Source organism: Humulus lupulus, chromosome 2 (genome assembly GCF_963169125.1).
Source record: "Humulus lupulus chromosome 2, drHumLupu1.1, whole genome shotgun sequence".
NCBI classification, from domain to species: Eukaryota; Viridiplantae; Streptophyta; class Magnoliopsida; order Rosales; family Cannabaceae; genus Humulus; species Humulus lupulus.
The window spans coordinates 21,907,636-21,932,155 of NC_084794.1; the positions used below are offsets into that span (position 1 = coordinate 21,907,636).

General features: G+C 33.8%; 1 protein-coding gene and 1 non-coding gene across 2 annotated transcripts; one reads left to right on the forward strand and one right to left on the reverse strand.

Annotated features, from left to right (window-relative positions):
• The first annotated feature begins 14,100 nt into the window (after positions 1–14,100).
• Positions 14,101–14,207, forward strand: LOC133820540 (small nucleolar RNA R71). Its single transcript, XR_009886947.1, has one exon. It is a non-coding gene; the product is annotated as a small nucleolar RNA R71 (small nucleolar RNA).
• Positions 14,208–22,095: 7,888 nt separating this feature from the next.
• Positions 22,096–24,311, reverse strand: LOC133817463 (squamosa promoter-binding protein 1-like). The gene is made up of 2 exons (XM_062249989.1): positions 23,475–24,311; positions 22,096–22,670 (listed from the first exon to the last, which is right to left on the reverse strand). The coding sequence occupies exons 1-2, from the start codon at positions 23,795–23,797 to the stop codon at positions 22,439–22,441; spliced, it is 555 nt and encodes a 184-aa protein (XP_062105973.1). The 5' UTR covers positions 23,798–24,311; the 3' UTR covers positions 22,096–22,438.
• Between the last annotated feature and the right edge of the window lie 209 nt (positions 24,312–24,520).

Sequence of the window (24,520 nt, forward strand, 5' to 3'; positions counted from 1 at the left end):
ATTCGGGCCCACTTTTAGGCCCACTTTCTATATTCGAGCCCAAATTTGGGCCCACTTTTAGGCCCACTTTTTTTTTGCTAAAAAATGTGAGGATGGAGAATTGAACCCTCCACCTCCTCCTTAACCATCAATGGACTTACCACCAAACCAAATACATTTCTTTGTTTAAATTATAATTTTAGATATTTTTATATACTTTTTAACAATATTTTACACAAAATTATATCAAAGATAATTATTCGAATTTTAATACCTACTAATAAATGCTAAAAATTTAACTAACAAATCTTAAAATAAATTAATATAATTATAAAAATATAAACATTGAAAAAAATAAGACATATATTATCATTTTAATTTATTAATTATTGACAAATAAAAATTTATTATGATTATTAATGTCAAAATATCGGGTTTTTTATCATGTCGTGCTTTCGAGCTAGTTTGTTCGTGCTTTCGTGTCGTGCCTTCGAGCTTGTCGTGTCGTGCCGTGCCTGGCCCAAGCCCATATTTTTTCGTGTCGTGTCGTGCTCGTGCCGGTTTCGTGCCGTGCTCAAAAGCCCGGCCCGTATTTACAGCTCTAACTAGCATGCACATGTCCGACCAGCAAGTATATATCCTACCAGCTAAGTGTGTGTGACTATCCAGTAGAGGTGTGTTCGACCAGCTTGAAGGAGATATGGATCAACTAGATAGAGGAGGACTAAGTCAAGATTCCCATAAACGGCTCCAACAAGAACCGGTCTTAGCACACGCGGGAATCTCTCATTCTTCCCACAAATTTGGTGTTCTGCTATATTTTGAATATTTTTGTAATTTATATATAATAAATATAATGAAATATCCCGATTCTAGGGGATATCAAATGTATGATCCTAAGCCTATAAATAGATGACTTATGGGATTAGAAATGGGGGCTTCTTCTTCTTTTTAGACTTTTTGGCAGTTTGAAGTTTTGGTCTGAGTTTTGTAGAGAGAGAAAGTGCTTTTTCTTGAAAGAGAACCCTTTTGTATTCTGAAAATTTACACTGAAGAAACTCAGTTGATGAAGGTTCATCTGATCTTGAGTGTAGATAAAATAATCAAATCTCTAAGTGGATTAGGCTATTACCAACTGATTGGGGCTGAACCACTATAAAAATTGTGTGTGTTCTTTATTTTCTTTATTAAACTGTCTGTGTCGTTTGAATTCTATTGAAGGTTTGTCGTTTTTTACGTTCTCACGTCGTTGGCCAAAAACGCGGTCAACAGTCTTCTACTCATTCTAACCTTATTCTTATTCTTGGTTAGGAAATCCAAGTTCTTAAGCACAAGGTTTCCTTCTTCACTTTCATCCCTTTTCTTCAATATACTCACCATATTATAAATGGTTTTTAGGAGTGTTCCAAGGTCCCAAATCAGTTCTCATATCCCGGTTATTTTGGTAAGGAAAATAAGATAGGATTTATGTGTTATATGCTTTTATATGTTATCTTATGATTTTATGTCATGTAATATGTTATGTTAAGTATGATTGTAGACTTGGGCATATGACCTATATGACTAACAAGCCCCAAATAGATTATGGGCATATGACTTGCTTAGCTAGCAAGACCCCACTAATCTAATGGGCATATGACTTGTTTAGTTTATGGGACCCCAAGTAATAATGGCCATTATAGTATGTATGTGACATAAGTGTTATGGTATGTTTTTATGTTGCATTATGAATTTTTATGTATATGGCTATATGTTAGATTTTCCTTGTTGGGCATTAGGCTCACTCCTTTTTGTTTATATGTGCAGGAAAATAATTCTAATGGCGGGAAAGGTTCTTGGAAGCTTGGGGAATGTGTATTGAGGCCGAATGGATTCAAAGAACCGAGAGTTTCGATTTGAGGATATAGTTTTTGTTTCTTATGGTTTTTATATGTATTTTTCCGCATTTTGTTATGTAATCTCTTTTTAATTATCATTATGTCATGTTTTGATTTTAAAACAATGGGATCTCATATCCTAACTTCAATTTTATATAAGTTTGACTTTTGTTATTTTTAAGTTTTAATAAAGTTATGATCTTGTTACTTGTAAGTGTTATTAAGAATTAGTGTTTATGTATAGTTTTCGTTAATGGTCCAAAAGTCTAGAGTAGTTGGGTCATTACAAAACCGCTAATCATACTTAGTACACGATTTTGGCCAAATGACTCGATTAGCGAGTTTAGCACTGTTTACAAGGCACACCGTAACGATCCCTGGAGTTTAGGGCGTTACAGCTCGGGTGGACAAATGGCAGGATGCCACATGGCAGCGTGGGGGGGGGGGGGAACAGCATAGGCTGTTTGGCAGGCGGCTGGGCTCCTTTTTGGGCCTAGTTTTGGGCCTATTTCTCCTTCAAAAATACCACTTTATTATCATTTTTTTAAATTATATTTCTTTCTTTCTTCTTTCTTTTTGTTTGTGTCAAAAATACATTTTATTTCCTGAAAATTAAACACAAATTAAATCAAAATTAATATTTTCAAATATAAAATATATTACAATAAATCCATGAAAATATTATTTAAAACTTAATTAATGTTAAACTTTAAAACTAATAAAATTATATTTTTGAGCACTAATCACAACCCCAAACCAGCTTATTGCTAGTCTCTAGCAATTCAAGCGAAATGATAAATGTCAACATGATATATTTCCGGTCAAAAATTATAAAAATAACTTAAGTATTAACACAAAATGTTAGTAACAAGTCAACAAGAGTTATCAAAATTACTTCGAATAAATCTAGAGCTGTGAGTGTGTGCACCAAACTTGTACCTTCTTACCGCAAACCATAGCACATAAAGCCTTTGAAATTATGCCAAGTAAAAGTCTCAACTCCATTAACCTTTCATGTAATTGAAAATATTTAAAGTTTAAGGTTTCACTCATGGAGTTGGAAAAGAAGTAAGCACTCATCAAATGGGTATATATTTAGGACAAACTCATATATAATTATTGAAACGAAGATAGGAAATAAACTATTTGGACAACCGCCATAAAGAGTACCTGTAATATCCAACATTTTTATTATAAATCAGAGTTTTAATACATAAAATGTACAAGTTTACAAATTTAAGAAATAGTAATGGAAAAATAGTGTTTAAAATATGATTTTATGTTTTTAATGAGATTAAAGAGAGAGAAACTTGAGTAGTCAAGTATTGGACCCAAATGTCATATAATTTTAATTGGGGATTTTTATAAAATTAAGAAAGTTTTGCTAAAGGGCTTATTTGAAAATAATTTTAATATTTTGGGTCCAAGTGTAATTTTAAAAATAATTTTAAAAAAAAAAAAAGAAAAGAAAAGGCTTCAGCCTTTCTTTTTTACCCGAGTCTCTCTCTCTCTCCTCAGAAAACCCCTCTCTCTCTCTCTCTCTCTCTCTCCTCTACGTGTTACTGTTGCCGACGACGCAGGAGTACTTTCCGGCCACCATTTTTAGCCACGCGCCGGACCGTTGGATTCAGAGGCCTCCGAACTATCGACCCACGCGGGAATCTAGAGCTCACTCGCCGATTAAACGCCTCAACCACTCGATTTAAGTTCGGCCACCCCGCGACTTCAAAGTTGCGATTCGGCCACCTCGGGCATCCGTTTGCCGATCCGTCACCACCATCGTGCTCCTCGTGTTGTGGGCTTCAAAACCCAATAACTTGTTCCTACATCTACCATAGTTGGGTGGTGGGCCCACCACGAGCCACCGCGATCCACCGTAGACCGACGGTCGAAACCTAGTGTTCGAGGTTCCGAAGTACGTTTTGAGTCTCAGAAAATCATCGTTTGACTTATTGTGGAACCCGATCATTTTGGTATAATTTCTTTAACCTATATATTGTGATTTAATTGTGATTGATTAGAGTAATTGTTATTATGTGTATTTATGGTATATAATTATATATTATTGATATATGGAATATTTTCTGTAATTTACTGGCTGTCTGGGATTATATATATTTTTTATACAGGTTTTGATTTTGGAATTGTCCACTTTATAGCCGTTGTGCTGTCTAATTTTCTAGAAAATATTAGATATTAAATAAAGTATAAAAATACATATTTAATTGATTTTATATTAATATGGAAATTATTATGATTAAGTAATTTTAATTATTATTGTTATTATTTTGTTAAGTAAATCAAGAATACAGATTCATATATATATATATATGAAAAGTATGATTTATAGTAAACCTATTATCTAACCATTATTATTGTATATTAATATTTGAATATTAAAATAATATCAAATATTAGTTTCTTACAGTTATTGATATTTGTAAGACCAGTGAAGTTTGGAGAAAGTATATTTATTATATCAATGGAATTGATATTATGACTAATTAATAATAATATAAATATTTATATTTATATTATTATCATTATATTGATTATTACAACTTTATGTTAAAAATTCGATTTCTTTTATAAAATGACTATTTGAATATATACATCCATATACGTATTGCTATTGAAGTATTTTGTTATTAATATCGAAATAAGTTTAATTATAGACGATAATTATTATTTTTGTTGGGATTATTATTATTATTATCATAAGGGTACATTATCTTATGAGCAAGGTTTAAAGCATGGTTTTATATGAAGAGTTATTTGCATTACGTTGATAATAATTTATTATTATCATTTATATAGTTTCTGGTATTATTAATATACACTATCAATAGTGTATATTTATGATTTTGATAGAATTTAATAAATGATGTGCCTTGAATAGGATTTGTATGGATTTGATTGATTGACTCTTGGTGAGGAATTTTAAAATAAGCTAAGGACCTAAGGTAAGTAAATCTCACCTTTTGTGCTTAAGTATAAGATGCATGACTACATTGATTGTGTACATCTGATGAGTTAAGTATGGTATGATGATGATGCATATGATAAGTATGTGAAGAATGGTTATATGAACACCATAAGGGTGTTGTGTGATATGTAATTGATGAATTCTGTGATATGTGAAAGATGTCTTACTTGGTTAAGAATGATATGAATTATGTGCAAGTATGTGTTCTTATGTTGATGGATATGTGGATTACTCTATGTTCATGATTTGTTATATGTTATGATATATGAAGCGTTTAAGTTTTTAGGCTGGAAACCTTAGACCTAAGCCATAGCTCTACGTTAAGGTATAACAACGCCACCAACCCAAAGCTTCATGTATTATGACTAAAGATGTTTTGAGTTATATGAGATGTGATACAATGCCTTGATTGAATACCATCAACATGAATCATGAACATGAACATTGGCATTTCAGCATCAGCATGTATGCATGGCATGTACAGTTATGTGATACATTATTATGTGATATAAGACCATGCATATGAATATGAGAAAAGTTATGAAATGCTTTGAAAAGTTTTATGTAAAGTTAAACATTTTAATGACACAAGGCTTAAGCAAAGTGATAATAAGATGTTAAAAAGGGTGCCACTGTTTCGATGAAGCAATCAAGTAAGTTCAGTAAAGAAGACGGAGGTCTATTAAGGCTTATAGTGGCCGTCCACTAGTGTGGGCTAGGTCAGAGTTGACCATTCAGATATGTTTGCCATGTTCCCGTCTTTCTCCTCCATATGTGTAATAAGTATGGCAGCTATGGCAACGATGAAATGAGTGTTATGATGAGCCTAGCTGAGATGATGGCTAGCCGGAGGAGAACCCATGGGATTCTATATGATATCTGTTATAAGCCCTGCAGGCATTTGCCGAATCAAACAGTGTGCACAAGTGAAATCGGGCCCATAAAAATGTGAAACCAAAAGAAAGAGCATAAAAGTAAAGTTTGAAAGTGTATGAGCAATAAATGAAATGCATAAGTATATAAGTCAGCATATTAGTATATGGGCACTTCAAACTCACGACATTCATGTGTATGTGTATGCATGAGATTTGCTTACTGAGCGTTAGCTCATTATGTTAATTTCCAACATTTTTCCAGGTGTGGCTTTAGCTGTTGAGCAACTTGTGGAGCACGGACTCAGTAGCAATGCAATAATGGTTTAGAGTTTTCATATGGCTGCCTTAAATTTAAAGTATTCATACGTGTAATAATTTCTTCTAATAAGTTTATATAAAAGTTTTAAATTTTTCTGTATTTCTTCGTATCATTTTATTTAATTCTTTTGGTCAAGTGCCTTACATACTCGTAAACCCTAGAATTACGAGTATGTGGCAGACGTACCCTACCTTAGGGACGTTACAGTACCACAAAACCAGTTTTTCGGGATTTTTAGTTTAATAGACAATCTTTACATTTATTCTAAGAGCCATAACATGAAATTAATAAACACACTTTTTTTTTTGGACACAAGAGACAACATAATTGAAAATGATAGAAATATTGTTGTTGTGTCTTTCTCCTTTTTTTATATATATATTTTTTCTTCTTCTTTTTTTCTTTTCTCTTTTCTTCTATTTTTTTTTTCATTTTCTTTTTCATGAACAACATAATAAAAGGCTCTCTAATAAGATTTTTCTATAGAAAATATTACCCCTAAAACATCATCCATTCATACTACAATACCTTGTCCAAATAATTATAATCATCTCTTAGAATCAATAAAAATTTAAAAGTTGTTTTCTCAAGTCTCACTTCTCACACAAAAGAATGAATTACTTAAACATGGCAAATTTCTAAGCAAATATGTGCTAACAACCAACTTACCACAACAATTGGCATGTGCATTAGGTAACTCTAGAGAAACTCTTAGTAATACAGATAACAAAAATTGACTCAAAAGTAACATTTTGCAAAAATAAATAAGTAATTTTTAAAAAATTTGACCGTGAAAATATTAATATGACAAAAATCAACATGAATATGCTCACCGCCCCCAACCAAAATCTGACAGTGTCCTCAATGTCTCAAAAGATAATAAATGTAAAAGAGCTGGGAAAGAGAACACCTGGATAGCGAGCGTCGAGTGGTAGAGCGAATATTGATTCTCTAAAACATGAAAAACTGAAAACACAAAATGATAACAAATAAAATAAAATGACAAAAGGGAAATAAACAGAAAACAAACCTATGTACAAACAATTTGGAACACTACTCAGACTTGGTAAACCGGTTCCACGAGAGTGACTTCTTCAGGCTGGGTTACCCTCTCTATGTAGTGTTTCAGTCGCTGGCCATTTACTTTGAATTCTCTTCCACCAGTTGGGTCTATGACCTCAACAGCACCGTTGGGAAAGACGGTTTTCACAACATATGGGCTAGTCCACCTTGATCTCAGCTTGCCAGGGTGGATATGCAGACGAGAGTCATAAAGATGCACTCGTTGGTTTCTCAAATTCTTTTCTTAGGATTTGCTTGTCATGGGTCGCTTTCATTTTAGCCTTGTAAATCCTAGAGTTGTCATAAGCATTGTTCCTTAACTCTTCAATTTCTGACAACTGAAGTTTACGATTTAGTCCTGCCGCCTTGAAATCAAAATTTAGGCTTTTAACTACCCAATAAGCTTTGTGTTCCAGCTCAACAGGAAGGTGGCAGGCTTTACCATAGACTAGCCTATAAGGAGACATACCAAGCTGAGTTTTGTAAGCAGTTCGGTATGCCCAGAGAGCATCGAGAAGTCGTGAGGATCAATCTTTGCGGTCAAGATTAACCGTATTTTCTAAGATTTGCTTAATTTCTCGGTTGGCTAACTCAGCTTGGCCATTTGTCTGTGGGTGATAAGGCAATGCAACCTTATGAATTACACCATATTTTTGCATTAAGGTCTCAAAATAATAGTTGCAAAAATGGGTGCCTTGAACACTTATGATAGCCCGAGGTGTGCCAAACCTAGATAACACATTTTCCTTTAAGAATTTCACAACAGTTGTGTTATCATTATTTCGACAAGGCACAACTTCCACCCATTTTGAGACAGTCTATGGCGAGAAGAATGTAAAGGTAGCCAGAAGAAGGTGGAAATGGTCCCATAAAGTCTACCCCCCAACAATCGAATATTTCTATTACAAGAATTGGGTTTAATGGCATCATATGTCGACGAGATAGGGCACCTAATTTCTGACACCTTTCACATGATCGATAGAAATTGTTAGTGTCTTTGAACAAAGTGGGCCAATAAAGACCACACTGTAAGATTTTTGCAGCAGTTTTTTTCATAGAAAAATGACCACCACAAGCTTCATTATGACAAAAGTTCAGAACAATAAAAATTTCATCATCTGGAATGCAACGTCTCATAAATTGGTCAGGGCAATACTTGAAAAGATATGGGTCATCCCAATAGAAGTTACGAACCTCGACCAAAAATTTACGTTTATCTTGTGCACTCCATGCATTTGGAAGTTCGCCAGTCACTAAGTAATTAACAATATGAGCGTACCATGGCAACTTAGTGACTGCGAAGAGATGTTCATCAGGGAAGTCATCTCGAATGGCTGGGCCATCAGCAGAATCAGAAAATTCAAGACGAGATAAGTGGTCCGCTACCACGTTTTCAACTCATTTCTTGTCTTTTATAGTCAGATCAAATTCTTGTAACAAAAGGATCCACCTAATTAAACGCGCCTTAGCATCCTTTTTGGAAAGGAGGTATTTTAAGGCGGAATGGTCCGTAAAGACTATGATAGGTGAACCAATCAGGTAGGAACGAAACTTGTCAAGTGCGAATACTACAGCAAGTAACTTTTTTTCAGTGGTAGAATAGTTCATTTGAGCATTGTTAAGAGTTCTACTTGCGTAGTAGACAACGAAGGGCTTCCCTTCCCTTCTTTGACCTAAGACAGCCCCTATAGCATAATTGCTAGCATCACACATGACTTCGAAAGGTAAGTTCCAATCTGGTGGCTGAATGATAGGGGCGGAAGTGAGTTTTGCAACGAGCGTTCGAAAAGATTCCTCACACTCAGGTGTCCAACTGAACACAACATCTTTTGCTAGGAGGTTTGACAAAGGGCGAGCAATTATCGAAATTTTTTGTATGAACCTCCTATAGAATCCTGCATGCCCAAGAAAAGATCGAATGTCTTTAACAGTCTTGGGGGTGGGCAGCTTTGATATGAGTTCAATCTTTGATTGATCAACCTCAATTCCTCATTCCGACACGACATGCCCCAAGACTATGCCTGATGGTACCATGAAATGACACTTTTCCCAGTTGAGTACCAAGCCTTTCTCTTTGCAATGTTTAAGCACAGACTCTAAATTGAGAAGGCTTGATTCAAAGGAATCTCCAAAGACTGTCAAATCATCCATGAATACTTCCATACATTTCTCGATCATAGAACTAAATATGCTCATCATACATCGTTGGAAAGTGGCTGGAGCATTGCACAGACCAAATGGCATACGCCGAAAGGCAAAAGTACCAAAAGGACAAGTGAATGTTGTCTTATCCTGATCTTCTAAGGCAATCTCGATTTGGTAATACCCTGAATAACCATCAAGAAAATTATAGAAAGGATGACTTGCCACACGTTCCAATATTTGATCGATGAATGGAAGTGGAAAATGGTCTTTGCGGGTGGCTGCATTTAACTTTCTATAATTAATGCACATGCGCCACCCAGTTGTGACCTTGGTAGGAACAAGTTCCCCTTTTTCATTTTGTTCCACTGTTACCCCAGATTTCTTGGGAACAACTTGAGTTGGGCTGACCCATTTACTGTCAGCCACAGGATAGATTATGCTAGAATCCAGAAGTTTCAAGACTTCAGTCTTTACTACTTCTGTAACGCCTTGGTTACCCCAGAACAGTTACGGTGAACCAGAAATTTGACTTATTGCCTGAGTCCTTTGGTTAAAAACGTGATCTAAGTGTTATTAATAGGTTAAGGTGGAAAACCAGTAAAAAGGGAAGGGTACGTTTTATTGATATATAAATTGTTCATGGGCCCACAAGAACATTTACAAGTTATTTACAACTCAAAAGGGTCACTACTGTTCCAAAATCTCAAACCCTGCTGACCTAAGCAGCAAAAATAGGGTAAACCTCTAGTTCCTCTGAGAACTCCTTGGCCGTGGTGGTCAAGCGGCCGCATATGTACACATCACCATCAAATCTCTCCACTCAAGGCTAGGTGAGCTTTTCTTTTCCTTTACTTGCACCACATAGCACCCATGAGCCAAAGCCCAGCAAGAAAACATAACATTACATGTAAACGTCATCAAATAATTATCACTATAATCACACAGAGCTCATAGCTTTCAAACAGATGAGTGAATATCACGTGAGGTTTTGATAAACCATACTGAGTGACTAACAAGCAAGTCATTAGTTCAAATGGAAGAGTGGCTGCTATGTAAGCCACTAGCCTTCAACAGGCTCTGGTAAACCATACTGAGTGACTGACAAGCATGTCACTATTTCAAGTGGAAGAGTGGCTACTAAGTAAGCCACTAGCCTTCAAGCGCTTATATTATTCATCGACCTTGAGGTCGGTCCGACATTAATGCTCTTTGATTCATTCAATGCAAAAAGTCGATTAGATCTAATCTTTATTAGCTTGCGTTGAACACGCTAAGGCCGTCCTGACTAATGAGTCAGCCCATTGTGACCAGTGCCCAGTACCACTGCCGAACCTGACTAATAAGTCACAACTTCACAGTTGATACTAGCACCTTTGCCAAATCTGACTAATGAATCAGTACCATGCACAAGTGAGCAACATTTGCTAAGTATTCCACATCCAATTCATGTCCACATTTATTCAACCAACATGCCTCATGAATAACCATGCATGTCACATTTGGGGTGCAGTTTTCTTACCTCTGATTCGAGCTAGAATGAACAAAAGAACGACCCTTGAGAACGGTTTAGCTTTTAGTCTTTTAGCGGTTACCTAATCATAACACATTATAGGATACCATCAATAACATGATAATCAAAGGTTCTCAAACAATTATCAAGCCTCCAAGAGATCAATCCAAACTAATCCAAGTAGTAAGGACACTCCCAAGGCCTAAAACTAGGTTCCCGGGGTCAAAACGAGCAAACGGGGCGAAAACATGGCAAGGGCTGCGGCCCCCAGGGTTCTTTGAGGCAAGGGCCGCGGCGCCCTCCATCAAGGGCCGCGGCGCCCCAAGAACAGGGTCGCGGCCCTTCACCCTGGGTCATTCCCAACCGTGTTTTTAACACTCCAAAGCCTCCAAAATCATACCTAAGCATTCCCCAATCATCAAAACAAAGTTCCCAAGCTTCCCCATGCATCAAAACCCTCAAAACCCAAGGTTCAAATGAATCGAAAACTCAACAATTCACAAAATCAATTCAAAGCTTAGAAACTCAGAAAAACTCAAAACTTAAACTTCGATTACCTTTGATTAGCTTGTTTTCCATCGAATCCTTCGGTTAAGAAGCTTCTAATCTTTCCTAGGATCGCTATGCCTCGATCCTCGCTCGATTCTGACTCCTAGAACTCGAGATTTCTTCAAATATGCTCCGGGTGACAAAAATGAACTAACGAAGGAGAACGAGAGGTTTTCTAATCGTACGTTCTATCTGACAGCTACTTCAAGCTTAAGTAACCTCAAATAAAACCTAATGCTCGGGGTCCCGAAAACACCCCCGGGGACATTATAGTCAAAACCTCCAGCATTTCACCCTGATCTCAAATATTCCCAATTTATCATCAAATAAACATTCCTATTACCCCAAAATTGACCCCGTTATGACAAAATCGCTAATCCACTAAAAATGACCGTCTCATGCCGAATAACTCGAATATATCTCCATAATAATGGAATCTCATTCACAAATCACATCATGCACCCAAATACACAAGTTTACCCTCAATGGGCCAAATTATCAAAACAACATAATATAATAAATGTGGACCCACATGCATGCATATATCATTATATCATAATATAGTTCACATAAGCATGCATATATTCATTTAATGGCGTAATTAAACAATTACGGCCCTCCCGGCCAATTAAACCGCCACTTAACCTCATCGGAGAATTCGGGGCATTACAACTTCCTTCATCGTTGGGTTCAATCTTCTTTGAGAGTCACGACGCGGTATAGCCCCGTCTTCCAATTGAATGTGATGGGAGAAAATTAAAGGACTAATACCTTTGATGTAAGCTATCGTCCATCCTAATGCATCTCTTTGTTCTTGCAACACATTGATGAGTTGGCGTTCTTGTGTGGCATCGATCTTGGAGGATATTATGACAGGAAAAGTGTTGTCAGCTCCCAGGAAAACATGCTTAAGACCGTCAGGAAGTTAGGCCAAATTTGGTTGAGGAGCTTGTTCAATGGATGGTTTTGGTGTTTCTCGATCTTGAGGGAGTTCCTCAAAGATTGGATTCCAAAACATGGTTCTTCTAGCCTGTGAGTGTTTGATGATTTCAGGGTTGATTACAGACTCATCGGGCTCAGTACTTTATGAAATTTGGAAGAGGTGATTAAAATGACTAGAAGTGTATTTCGATTTGACCTCTTCCGAAATAAGTGTATCGATCAGATAGGATTGGAAACACTCATCGTTATCGGGGGGTTGTTTGCCGATGTGGAAAACATTCACTTCTAGAGTCATGTTCCCAAAAGAGATTTTCATGAGACCATTCCTACAGTTAATGAGTGCATTTGCTGTTGCGAGGAAAGGTCTACCGAGAATTATGGGAATTTTGGACTCTATACTCACTTCAGATTGAGTTTCCAAGATGAGAAAATCAACAGGGTAATAGAATTTTTCAATTTGAATCAGAACGTCTTCTACTATTCCCCGAGGTTTCTTAACTGATCGATCAGCCAGTTGTAGCACCACAGATGTGGGCTTGAGTTCTCCTAGACCTAATTGCAAGTATATTGAATATGGCATGAGATTTACACTTGCTCCTAAGTCTAGAAGTGCTTGACCAAATTCCTGTTCCCCTATTTGACATGAGATGGTGGGACAACCAAGAACTTTGTACTTAGGCGGTGTCTTGCAGTCAATTACCGCGCTAGATTGTTCTGCCAAGAATGAAGTTTTCTTGACATGGTGCTTTCTTTTAACGGTGCATAAATCCTTGATAACCTTGGCATAAGCCGACACTTGTTTGATCACATGCAACAATGGCAAGTTGATCTTCACTTGTGTTAAAAGGTCTCGGATTTCACCTTGATTTTCCAGTACCTTTCCAGTGGATTTCAAAGCTTGAGGAAAGGGTGCCTTTACTGGAATGCTTATTGGCACATCATCATCTGGAGCGGGCATTGACGTACTCGTTGTCTTAGTTAACGGTGAAACCGTACTTTGACCACTTCGAGTAGTGATGCCATTAACCTCTTTGAAATTTGTATCTGCAGAGGAGAAGGTTTGTGCCATGTGTTGCCCTTTTTGATGGATTAGAGGTTGAGCGGGAAGTCTCCCATGCTCTTGAATCGCCAAAGTAGTGTTTAGCTTTGTCATTTGGATTTTCATGTCCTTCATTTCCTCTACCATTTGTTTGAAACAAGATTTGAGCTCTTGAGTTGAGGCTATCTAAGTTTGTGCAAGCATTTGCAAAGTATTCTCAAGAGAATTACTTGACTGCATGTTATTTTGAGGAGCAATGTATGATTTTGGTGGTTGTTGCTGCTCAGGCCTCCATTGGCTTCCGGATGCTTGGTTCGAATCCTTCCAGCTAAAATTTGGATGGTTGCGCCAACCAGGATTGTAAGTGTTTGAGAAAGGGTTATAAGGCTTCTTGTAATCCCCTAAAGCATTGCAGTGTTCCTCATTTCCTCCTCTTAGCTCACCAAGAGTTGGGCACTCTTGCGGTTGATGTTCTACCCCTCCACAGATGAAGCATGGATCTCGTGTCTCTACCTTTGCAGCCATGTGGATTCCTCTACCTTCTTGAGATTTGAAAGCCTCGAATCGTTGTCTCAATTATTCAATTTGGCTTTTGACGTTGTCATCTTCCCTTAATTGGTAGATTCCAGTTGATCGTGGCTTGTCCATAGGACTCGGTCCATTCCATGTGTAGGACTTTTCAGCAAGATCGTCAAGGTACTCGAAAGCTTCAACAGGATCTTTTTGAAGGAATTTGCCATTGCACATCATTTGTACGAATTGTCTTTGTCCGGTTGTGAGACCGTCATAGAAATAGCTGATCAGACGCCAGCTTTCGTATCCATGATGTGGGCATTGATTTATCAAATCTCTAAACCTCTCCCAGACCTGATGGAAAGTTTCATGGTCTTTCTGGATGAAGGTAGATATTTGCCTCTTAAGGCTGTTAGTCTTATGGGGCGGGAAATATTTGGAAAAGAATACTTTTGTCATTTCGTCCCATGTTCTGATAGATCTAGGCCTTAAGGAATACAACCAGCTTTTTGCTTTGTCTTTAAGCGAGAAAGGAAAGAATTTCAATCTCACAATATTGGTGACATCAGCTTGGTTGTTGAATGTAGCCACCACCTCTTCGAATTCCCGTATATGCACCTACGGACTCTCATTTTCCAACCCATGGAAGGTTGGTAAGAGGTTATTCATGTCGGGTCTGAAATCAAAATTTGGCATATTGTTGGGATACATTATGCATGAAGGTGTGGCTGTACGCGTAGGATGTAAATATTCCTGTAGCGTTCTTGGTTGGACTTCATCTTGATGAGCATCGTGGGTGGTTCGGGAAGTCTTGGTGAATCGGGAGTGTTTGAACGAATGGAAGAAAACGACGATCTAGGAGAGTTTTCTAAAGTTTCTACTTGTTGTCTCACAAATCTCCCTAGTGCGTCTCTGTTTCGTGGCATAAATATATATTTTTATTTTGTAAGTATTATAAGCGCAAATGTGTAATAATGCAATAAGTATACACCAAAATGTTCCCAGGCCAATTGGAAAGGCTGCCAAGGTACCACTTTAGGCCCAAGAGCTTTTCTAGAACTCCCCGAGGTTCTTAGAAAAGATTGGAGGGTAACGCTAACACAGGCCTTATTTAAGAACCAATTTTTCTAAGACAGAACAAGTTTGGTTTTTACTAATTTCCACAATTACACAAATGTTCTCAATACTTTGTTTTATTTTTTATTTTTAAAATTTTATGCTTTTTTCGGAAAAAAAAAAACCTAAATCTAGAAAATAAAATTCTAAACCTAAAAAAAAAAATTAAAAAAAAAATGAATAAATAAAAAAAAATTACTAAGGAAAAATAAAATAAAAGAGAAATTAAAAATTATACTTTTTTTTATAGAGAAAAAAAATAATTTACTATGCAAACCTTTAATTGTAGAATTACCTCCCTGGCAACGGCGCCAAAAATTGATATCGCCCAATAAATTCCTAAGCGGTCGCAATAGTAATCGGGCTATGTCGTATCCACAGAGAGGTAAAATACAAGTAAAAAGGAAGATTAGTAAATCAGAAATAATAAACTTTGAAATGATGTAACTTTGAAAAAGAATATAAACATTAAATAAACAAAATTGAGGAATTAGAATTAGAAAGAAAATATGGAATGCATAAGTTTCATTCATGCAAACATATCTATATTTTAATAAAATTGATTCATTATACTCAACTATAATTCTACACCATTAATTATAGTTGGAAAATATATATAATAAAGCTCACCTTAAAATATGTTCTTTAATTAAATTATACTAACTTCTAATTTTAAAAACCTATCATATTATATACTTTAGAGCGACAAAATACCAATGGCAGAATGCACTAAAAAGCATATAATATAACAAATATCCTAAATTAAATTAAAAACCTAAATTACATAAGAAGAGCATGACTAGACTTATGTAAAAGATAATAATAAATTTAGAATAAAAATTTGAAGAAAATAAATTTAATTGTAACAAATATATAGAAATGAAGAACAAAATAAAGAATCAATATATTAAAAATATAATGTTAAACATGAACTCCACTCTAGCATTTCCACAAGAGAATATAGCCTAAAATAGGCATTGTTTTGACTCACAAAAATGTAAAAGAAAAATAGGAAAAATAAGTGTTTTTCTCTCCAATACTCTCTACTCTTCCTTCCACAATCTGATGAAATTTTACCCCATTTGGTACTCTATTTATAGTGTAAATAGGACTCAAAAACATGTAGAACCGTGTACAAAATAGTGGGAAAATGGCTGCAAAATAGGTGCAAAGTGGGGACAAATATTGTTGAGCCGTGGGAGACAGGGACTGATTGTGGCAGCTGACCGGTCGGGGCGTGGGGAACAGCAGGCGACGTGGCAGGCTCTGGTTGGCTTGGCTCGGCTTCAGCGGCTCGGGTGGACGAATGGCAGGATTCCACGTGGCAGCGTGGGTGGGGAACAGCCATAGGTTGTTTGGCAGGCGGCGGGGCTCCTTTTTGGGCCTAGTTTTGGGCCTATTTCTCCTTCAAAAATACCACTTTATTATCTTTTTTTTCAATTATATATCTTTCTTTCTTCTTTCTTTTTGTTTGTGTCAAAAATACATTTTATTTCTTGAAAATTAAATACAAATTAAATCAACATTAATATTTTCAAATATAAAATATATTACAATAAATCCATGAAAATATTATTTAAAACTTAATTAATGTTAAACTTTAAAATTAATAAAATGATATTTTTGAGCAATAATCACAAATGCAAGTGCACTTACAAGAAACTCAAAATGAGGATTTAATTGATTTTGCTCAAATAACGCATCTAAGGGAAAGTGCTATAAGATACTAGAATTAATCTGCACAAACAAAATAATTTGAGGATAGCAAAGTAACTTTTAGATAAACTAGTTTTATTTTCTCTCCATATACAAATATTTTCCTTTCTATTCTTCATAGTTTTCTTTCTTTCTATATTTTCTAGTAGAGATGACAAAAATGAGAGAGAGAAAATATAGAAGATAAAAATGAAAGAGAATTTTACACAGTGTCAAAAATGACATATTTGTTACATTTATACTACCACATGTCATTTTTTTTTTCTTTTCTACTGTTTCATTTAACTTTAATGCTCTTATATAAGTTTACTAAAAACTTTCTTACACTCTCTTTCCACTCATTTTTTAAAACTCTCTCTCCACTCTCTCTTTTCATTATTTTTTTTCTTTCTTTTCACTATCACGCGTTACCCGAAGTACCCAACTTCCACTTTTAATTGTTCTTCTTCTACATATTCTTTTACTGGCTAGTGCTTAAAAGTGTTCTTCATTTTCTCATAAATGTTATGACTTTTTAAAGCTCTACTTCACCTTTTTCATTTCTAAAAAAAGTTTCCAGAATTGTTGTAACTATAAAATATCTTGTTTTGAAAAGTTTAAGTGGATTTAAAAGTGATCCCTCTATAAAAAAAAACCAAAATCCCTCCAAGTTTAAGAAACAAGCTAATCATTCTAGGTTTTGAATTGTAGATTGTCTCTTTGACTCACTCTTGTTTACTTCTCTCTATCTTTCTCTTTGGACTTTCTATCTCTAGTAGAGTTTGAGCTAATTAGCAAGGTTTTTGTGGATATTATTCTATCTTTGTTGTCTACAAGTGTGTGAGAGTCATGAAATATGTAATTTTAAATAAATAAATAAATAAATAGGCTTTTGTGGGGTTTGATTCTCTTATCCAGAGGTGAGAAGAAAGCATGTTTATGAATTCTATGTTATTTTTTTTATTGTGAAGAAAAAGCGCTACATTGTATTACATACCATTTTGATTATTGAATTTTTTATGTCCATTTTTGCAAATTTGTAATGCTGAATGATTTATTTTTAGTATTTGTTTTGTTGTTTTTCAATTTTTGTTGTGTTGTTTGTTAGTTGTCTTACTGTTGTTGTTAGCCAGATTATTTTTGTGTTGTTCAATGTTGTTTTGTTTTTATTTTTTAATATTGTTTAATTATTATTATTATTTTTTGTTTTTGTTTTGTTTTGTTTTGATATCTATGTGTGCTACATTTTGAGGAGGTTGTTGAGGGGGAGGAGAGAGTAGTGGCGAACAAGATTTTGTGATTAAAGAAGATGATGATTTTGTCTTTGAACAATTATTGTTTATTAGTTTTTGGTTCATTGTTGTTCAATTTATTTTTGTGTATTAATTGTTTTAATGTTACAGTCACCTTGCAATGATATTGATGTTTATGAGTCACATGTTGCTTTTATATATTTTTTTATTCCAATTCTTTTTTATTTCTTATTTCTTACATTCTTTCTCCACTTATTTTCCTACCACACGCTCTCTCCATTTGATCCTTTTATTCGATCACATGTTACCCTCCATTATTATTATTAGAGATATTTATGGCAAAAATACTCAATGTTTACAGAATTTAGCATTTAAGTACCAAAACTTTTTTTTTACGGGAAAAATACCTAAATTTGCTCAAATGTAACATTTAAATACCCAAACTTTTTTTAGCGGCAAAATACTCAAAGTTGCTAAAACATTGCACTTTTACTACCCAAACAATTAAAAAAATTATTACAAATGTATTTTAAGTTATAAAAAATCATTAAAATTATCAAAAAAATATAAAAAAATAACCTAAATTAATTCTAAAATTAAAGAATAGTTTTATTTAATGAAAATAGTAAATAAATATATTTTTATTATATTAACGTTTTTTAATAAAAAAAATTCTCTTTTAATAGTTTTTTAGTTATTGATTTTTTTAAAACTATTTTCAATCAAAAATGTTTTTCTATTAAATAAACTCATTTTTAATTTTAAAGTTAATTTAAGTTATTTTTGTATATTTTTAATGATTTTTATAACTTAAAATATATTTTTATTAATATTTTGGTAGTAAAGTACAATGTTTTAGCAACTTTGGATATTTTTTACGCAAAAAAATTTGGGTATTTAAATGCTACATTTTAGCAACTTTGGGTACTTTTTCCTTAAAAAAAAGTTTGGGTATTTAAATGTTACATTCTGTAAACATTGTGTATTTTTATCGCAAAATCTCTTATTATTATTATTATTATTATTATAAATTGCATGTTTGAAACACTTTGAGGTTGGAGCACCGCACACTTATTATTATTACTAGATATAAACAATGTGCATATTATGCACGGTTTGGTTAGTTTTATTTATAAAATTTATTAATTATTTTTATTAAATTTATATTAATGTCATATAAATTTCGAATAAATATCTTATTTTAATTAAATAATTTATTTGTTTATTTTTGTTTAAGTAAATGTTTGTTCTAGTTTTTGAATTTGGAAGTGACAACAAGAGATTTTTTATTATATGTTTAATGTAATATTAAATATTATACGTAGATTTTAAATTTAAGTTTTTTGCTAGTTTTTAAAAAAAACAATTTGTTTCTAATTCACAATAGATTATATTATATGTTTAATATGATATTATTCTAATAAGTGACTTTAAGTTCAATTAAATTTTATTTAAGTTATAAAACGTATGATTTTATTATTTTTAAATAATTATCATGGTAAAAAATCTAAAAAATATCATATTTTAATTTGCTTAATTATTTATTATTTTTAAATAATTATCATTGTAAAATATCTCAAAAATATTCTATTTTAATTTTTTTAATTATTTATTTTATTTTATTTTATTTTATTTAAGTTTAAGTGTTTACAAACTACCATTAAATATAAGAATATTTTGTTAAATATAAGAATATTCCGTTAAAGTTAACATTAAAAAAATAAAAAATTGTTAAAACCAAGAATTTTCGTTATCTACACACTTATTATATAGAATAGATATGATGTCTAAAAATAGTCCAGACTTCCATCACTACCTATTTATTCTTTCTATACCTTTTAATCACTTTTTTCCTTTTCCTTTTCTTTTCTTGCAAGTTGCCCAATACCCCATACCAATTTCCCTTTCTATTCTTCTTCTCCATTTTTTTTCAAAGATCAATACGATACACTAGCTATTTATCTCTTTTTTTTTGTTTCCCGAGTCCAACACCTCTCTTTCCATATCTTTCTATATTCATTCTTCTTCTTCAAATATTTACAACAACATTGAATTGTTGTTGCTTTAGTGTTGCTCTTGCGTTGACTATACATTTTTTGGATTAGGTCATAGTTACTATAGTGTTTATCCAAGATCAATCTTATGATATTTTTCATATTCATGAATTTATTAATTTTGTGTGCCATGTTATTGTGTTACTATTAACTATCTAGAGGTGAAAATTAGACTAGTTGATTGTGTTGCCTTATTTTCAGTGGCGGATAATATTATTTCACTTGATACTATAGTTAAATGGTCGTTGTTTCTGGGTTGTGGTGCCGTTGCGAATACAGTTTCTCAACAAAGTCTTCATATTTGCAATCATTTGGTATAAATTCTCCACTTGCTTTGAAATCAACGTAATTATTTTTTATCATCTAGTGTCTATTGCTTTGTACCAGATTCAATATTGGATTCCATTATCTGGAAGGTAAATAATCTCAGTTTTAAATATTGCAATATTTTCAATGACAATTATAGATTTTATATCCACAAGTTAAGTGATATAAACACAAAAACAACCTGAAAAACAACATCACATAAAACATTTGGATGAATATAAATTTTAAAATAATTTTACTGTTTTCACTTTATTTTCTATCTTACCTCGTTCATTTGAAGTTGTTTTCTGATTTTTTTTTTCTCCATCTTTGCTTCTAAATCTACTTAACGTGGTTTTTTTTGTTGAATTTTTATTAATAGCTTGATGGTGGCTGAAGATGATTGATTACCAACTATTTCGAAGTTGTTGGTTGATTCGCGTTGTTATTCGTCAGTGTTTATGATGATTTAAATTACAGGATGTCATTTGGGAATTTTCTTACCAGTTTTTTTTCTTCTTTTCCAATTTTTCCTGAAATTAAATGTTGTTTTTTGATTTGTGGATCCAAATCTAAGATTGTCGGCACCTCTGGTGCTTTTCCATTGTTCTAAGATCAGTGTCATGGGTGATACGGGAATGAGAAACTTAGGGCCTGTTTGGCATTGTTTTCTGTTTTTTGTTTTCAAAATTTTGTTCTCAGAAATGAGAACAGAAAATTGTTTTTGTAGTTTTCAAAAAATAAGAGTTGTTTGGTTAATGTTTTCTAAAAACAATTTTTTTAGTTTTATTTTTTTTTAAATCTTAAATAAAAAATTAACAAATATATTTAAAAATAGAAAAATATTTTAAAAATGTGTAATAAATAATGAGATAAAATAATTTGAAAGAAAAAATGATGAAAAATAAGAAGTAAAGTTAGGAAAAAAAATTTGAGAACAACAGAAAACAACTTTTTGTTGTTCTCAAAATTTTCAGTTTTTTGTAACTTTGTTTTTAAAAATTGTTTTCTGAAAACAATGCCAAACATCCATACTTGTTTTCAAAAAACAATTTTTAACTTTTAAAAACAAAAAACAGTTTTTTAGTTAAGGTGTCAAACACCCTCTTACTCTCTCTACGAGAATGATAAGAAACAAACCTTATTTTTATTGAAAAAAAAATTGTACCATATAAAAGTTTTTTTTTTTCAAGTAGTAGTATTTTTGTTAATTTTTGGCAGTATATGTATATATCAGGAAAAAAAAGCCCAAAAAGATATGTATTTCCTTTGTTGAGTAGATAGGAATGAAATAAAACTAAATTATTTTTAAATTGTTATATTACTTCTAAAAGTATTAATTGAAATTTGATGTATAAAGATAAGTTAGTCATTTCAATTTTAATTTTAATTTATTTGATTTTTTTTTAAATTGCTTATAGAAAATCACTTTAAAAAATAAAGACTAATTTTTCTAATTTGTATTAGTTAGCATCACAACCAACACAAACTTGATCAAAAATAGAATTTAATGTTGTTCATCTAATACATTAGTATGTAATACTATTCTTTCGTTGATACACATATTTACCAGCGTTATTATTTATTTATTTGTTTAATTCTAAATACCATGTGATACTAGAAATGTAATTAGGCAAATTACTTGATTGACATTAAGAGAGATTCCTATTTGACATAACAATAGAAAAATCACTCCTGGAACTAGAAACTGAATCCCATGCATAAAAAATCAAATCAAACAACTTGATTATTAATTTAGGAAAGGCACCAAAATTTAGGTAGTTGGGCATCTCTCATAGTCCAAAAGTAATGATTCATAGGTTTTAATATATAATAATTATCCAAAACTACTAAAGTGTCATATGACAGCAAATATGAACCCAACCAGATAAATTATTACTAGAATAATACATAACAAGGTACTACTACATTATATACTTAATCATTCTAATAAGAATTTCACCTTATTCAAGCTATGCAACCACCTCATTCTCTAATACCAATTAGACAAATGATTTGTATACTCTATAACTAAGAGGATAGACCACATGAACAAAGATAGTTTATACCTATGGCCATTGTGGTTCAATGGCTGACAAAATTCAGAAGTTTGAATAGGAAAATATGCCATTGCATCTCTAGGATGACAGAAGAGAGAGAGCATGTTTTGAAATCAGATAGTGAGATTAGATGATGATGATGGAGATGTTAATCATCACTACCTGATCTGGAAATGCTTGTAACTGGTGTTTTCTTGGACAGATATCTGAATTCTTCCCCTATCATCAACCTGCCCACAAACCATATCTTTCAGCTGAGTGCCTGCACCTTTCCGGCTTGAGCTCTCTTGATGAGACTCACCCGAGCTCTTCCTTCGCCGCTCGTTGTGTCCAGCCAAGCGCCTGCGACAACTTCGTCTGGTTTCATCAAATTCTGACAGCTCATGAAATCTGCAGGATGGTAAGAGCATCGGGGATAACAAAATTAAACACTAAAACACATAGAAGCTTTTGTTTTTCCTTAGGAGTCAAGTCAGATGCTAGAAGAAGTTGATGAGGACTGTACATGTGTTTTGTGTATTTAGAAGTAGTTTTATGCACACATGCCTCAAGTCTTGTACACATGAAAGCAAATATAGAATTTTTGCACAGCCTTACCAAATCAAAGACATGTAGACAAAATTAGAAAGGTGGGAATATAATCCTGTTACACTGGATTATGTTGTTGCAAACTTAATTTTAAACTAGGTACAAAATTGACATGCACTACTGAATAAATAATATTATCCGAAAGACTAAACAAGCCCTCTGTTTTGTGCATTTTCAGGATTAAAATAACTTAAAAGAGCAAGTAACAGACAGAAAGTTCTGATTTTTTGAAGAATCTAATCCTATTACCAAAAGCAGTCAACTTTACTCAACAGGAGAGGAGATACTTAAAATTTATTCATTTTAAACCAAATAGAATTCTTTCTTACAATATTGATCATGGATTGAATAAAACCCAAAAGTTCATTAACAAAGTCCTGGCAGAGCAAGTTTGACTCAACCCCACAAGAAGCAGCCATTCAAAATTATGCAATTCTTGCCAGAAAAAGAGGAAGTCGTACATAGAAAAAGATAGAGCAAACTAACAGGTAAAGCAAAAGCATAGCATACCAAACAAACCATCCAATTGAGAAACAATTCCAGAAAGAATTGACCAGAAAAAAGCAAAGGAAAACAATAGGACAAAAGTAATGTGAGGTTCCCAACCTGCTACATTGCTGGCAAAACCTTTGCCTAATACCGCTGACAAGCACAACTTGAGCCTTGGCATGAAGCTCACAGACCTTATGCCTTCTATGGTACTGTTTAGCATCACTCAAATCAGCCGAGCACTTTTCAGCCTGGCAACACCTCATTCCAGCACCAGTTGAGCCTTTTTTCCCAGAACCAACACCCAAACCCAAAAGCCCTTTCTTTCTCTTGTCCTCTTGCTCAGAACCCTCATCTTCATCCTCCTCCCTCTTCACAACCATCTTCTCTTTCCCACTCACCACCATCCTCTTGTTCCTCTCAATTTTACCCAAATCCATCAAAGACCCAACAAAAGTCAAGCCTCAGAGAACACTAAATAAATAAGCAAAGTGGAAAATTTTGATAAAATAAAAATAACACAAATAAGGAGAGATTTTATTTAGTTGGGATGTGGTGGAACCGTAGGTGAAAGAAAAAGAATAAAGTGGGAAAAAGAAAGAGAAAGAGAGTAAGTGAGTGAGGACCACAGGTATCTGCTCCATTCTTATTTTTATTTTTTTCTCCAAGTTCGGTCTGGCACCAGAATTTTATTTTATTTTTATTTTTGGTTCTCTGTACAAAAAAACACGCTACATGGAGGAGATGATGACGAAAACCCAATAAAATAAAATAAAAACAAAACATTTCCGAAAAAACGAAAAACAACCCATTAAAACGTAACATAGTACAACAGCTTGGTGCCTTCTTTTTCATAGGAAAATGTCTGGGCCACGGGGGATTCTCGTGAGTGGTGGCCCCTCTCTCTTTCACACACCATGCTCCAATGCTTGGGAAGGTAGGGTCCGACTCGACTGTGGCATGGCAGTTCGAGGGTGAGGGTGAGGTGAAGGTGAAGGTGAAGGTGAAGGTGGTACGGTTGGAATTAAAGAGAGGCGAAAATGGACGGATGGGATTGGTGGCCTTGATGGGGTCCAAGTGGACGGTCAGTCTTTCGTTGGTGATTGGCCTAATGGCAAGTCGAAACGTGTGCCGTGCAGTACAGTGTAGCTTGTCCTTTTCTT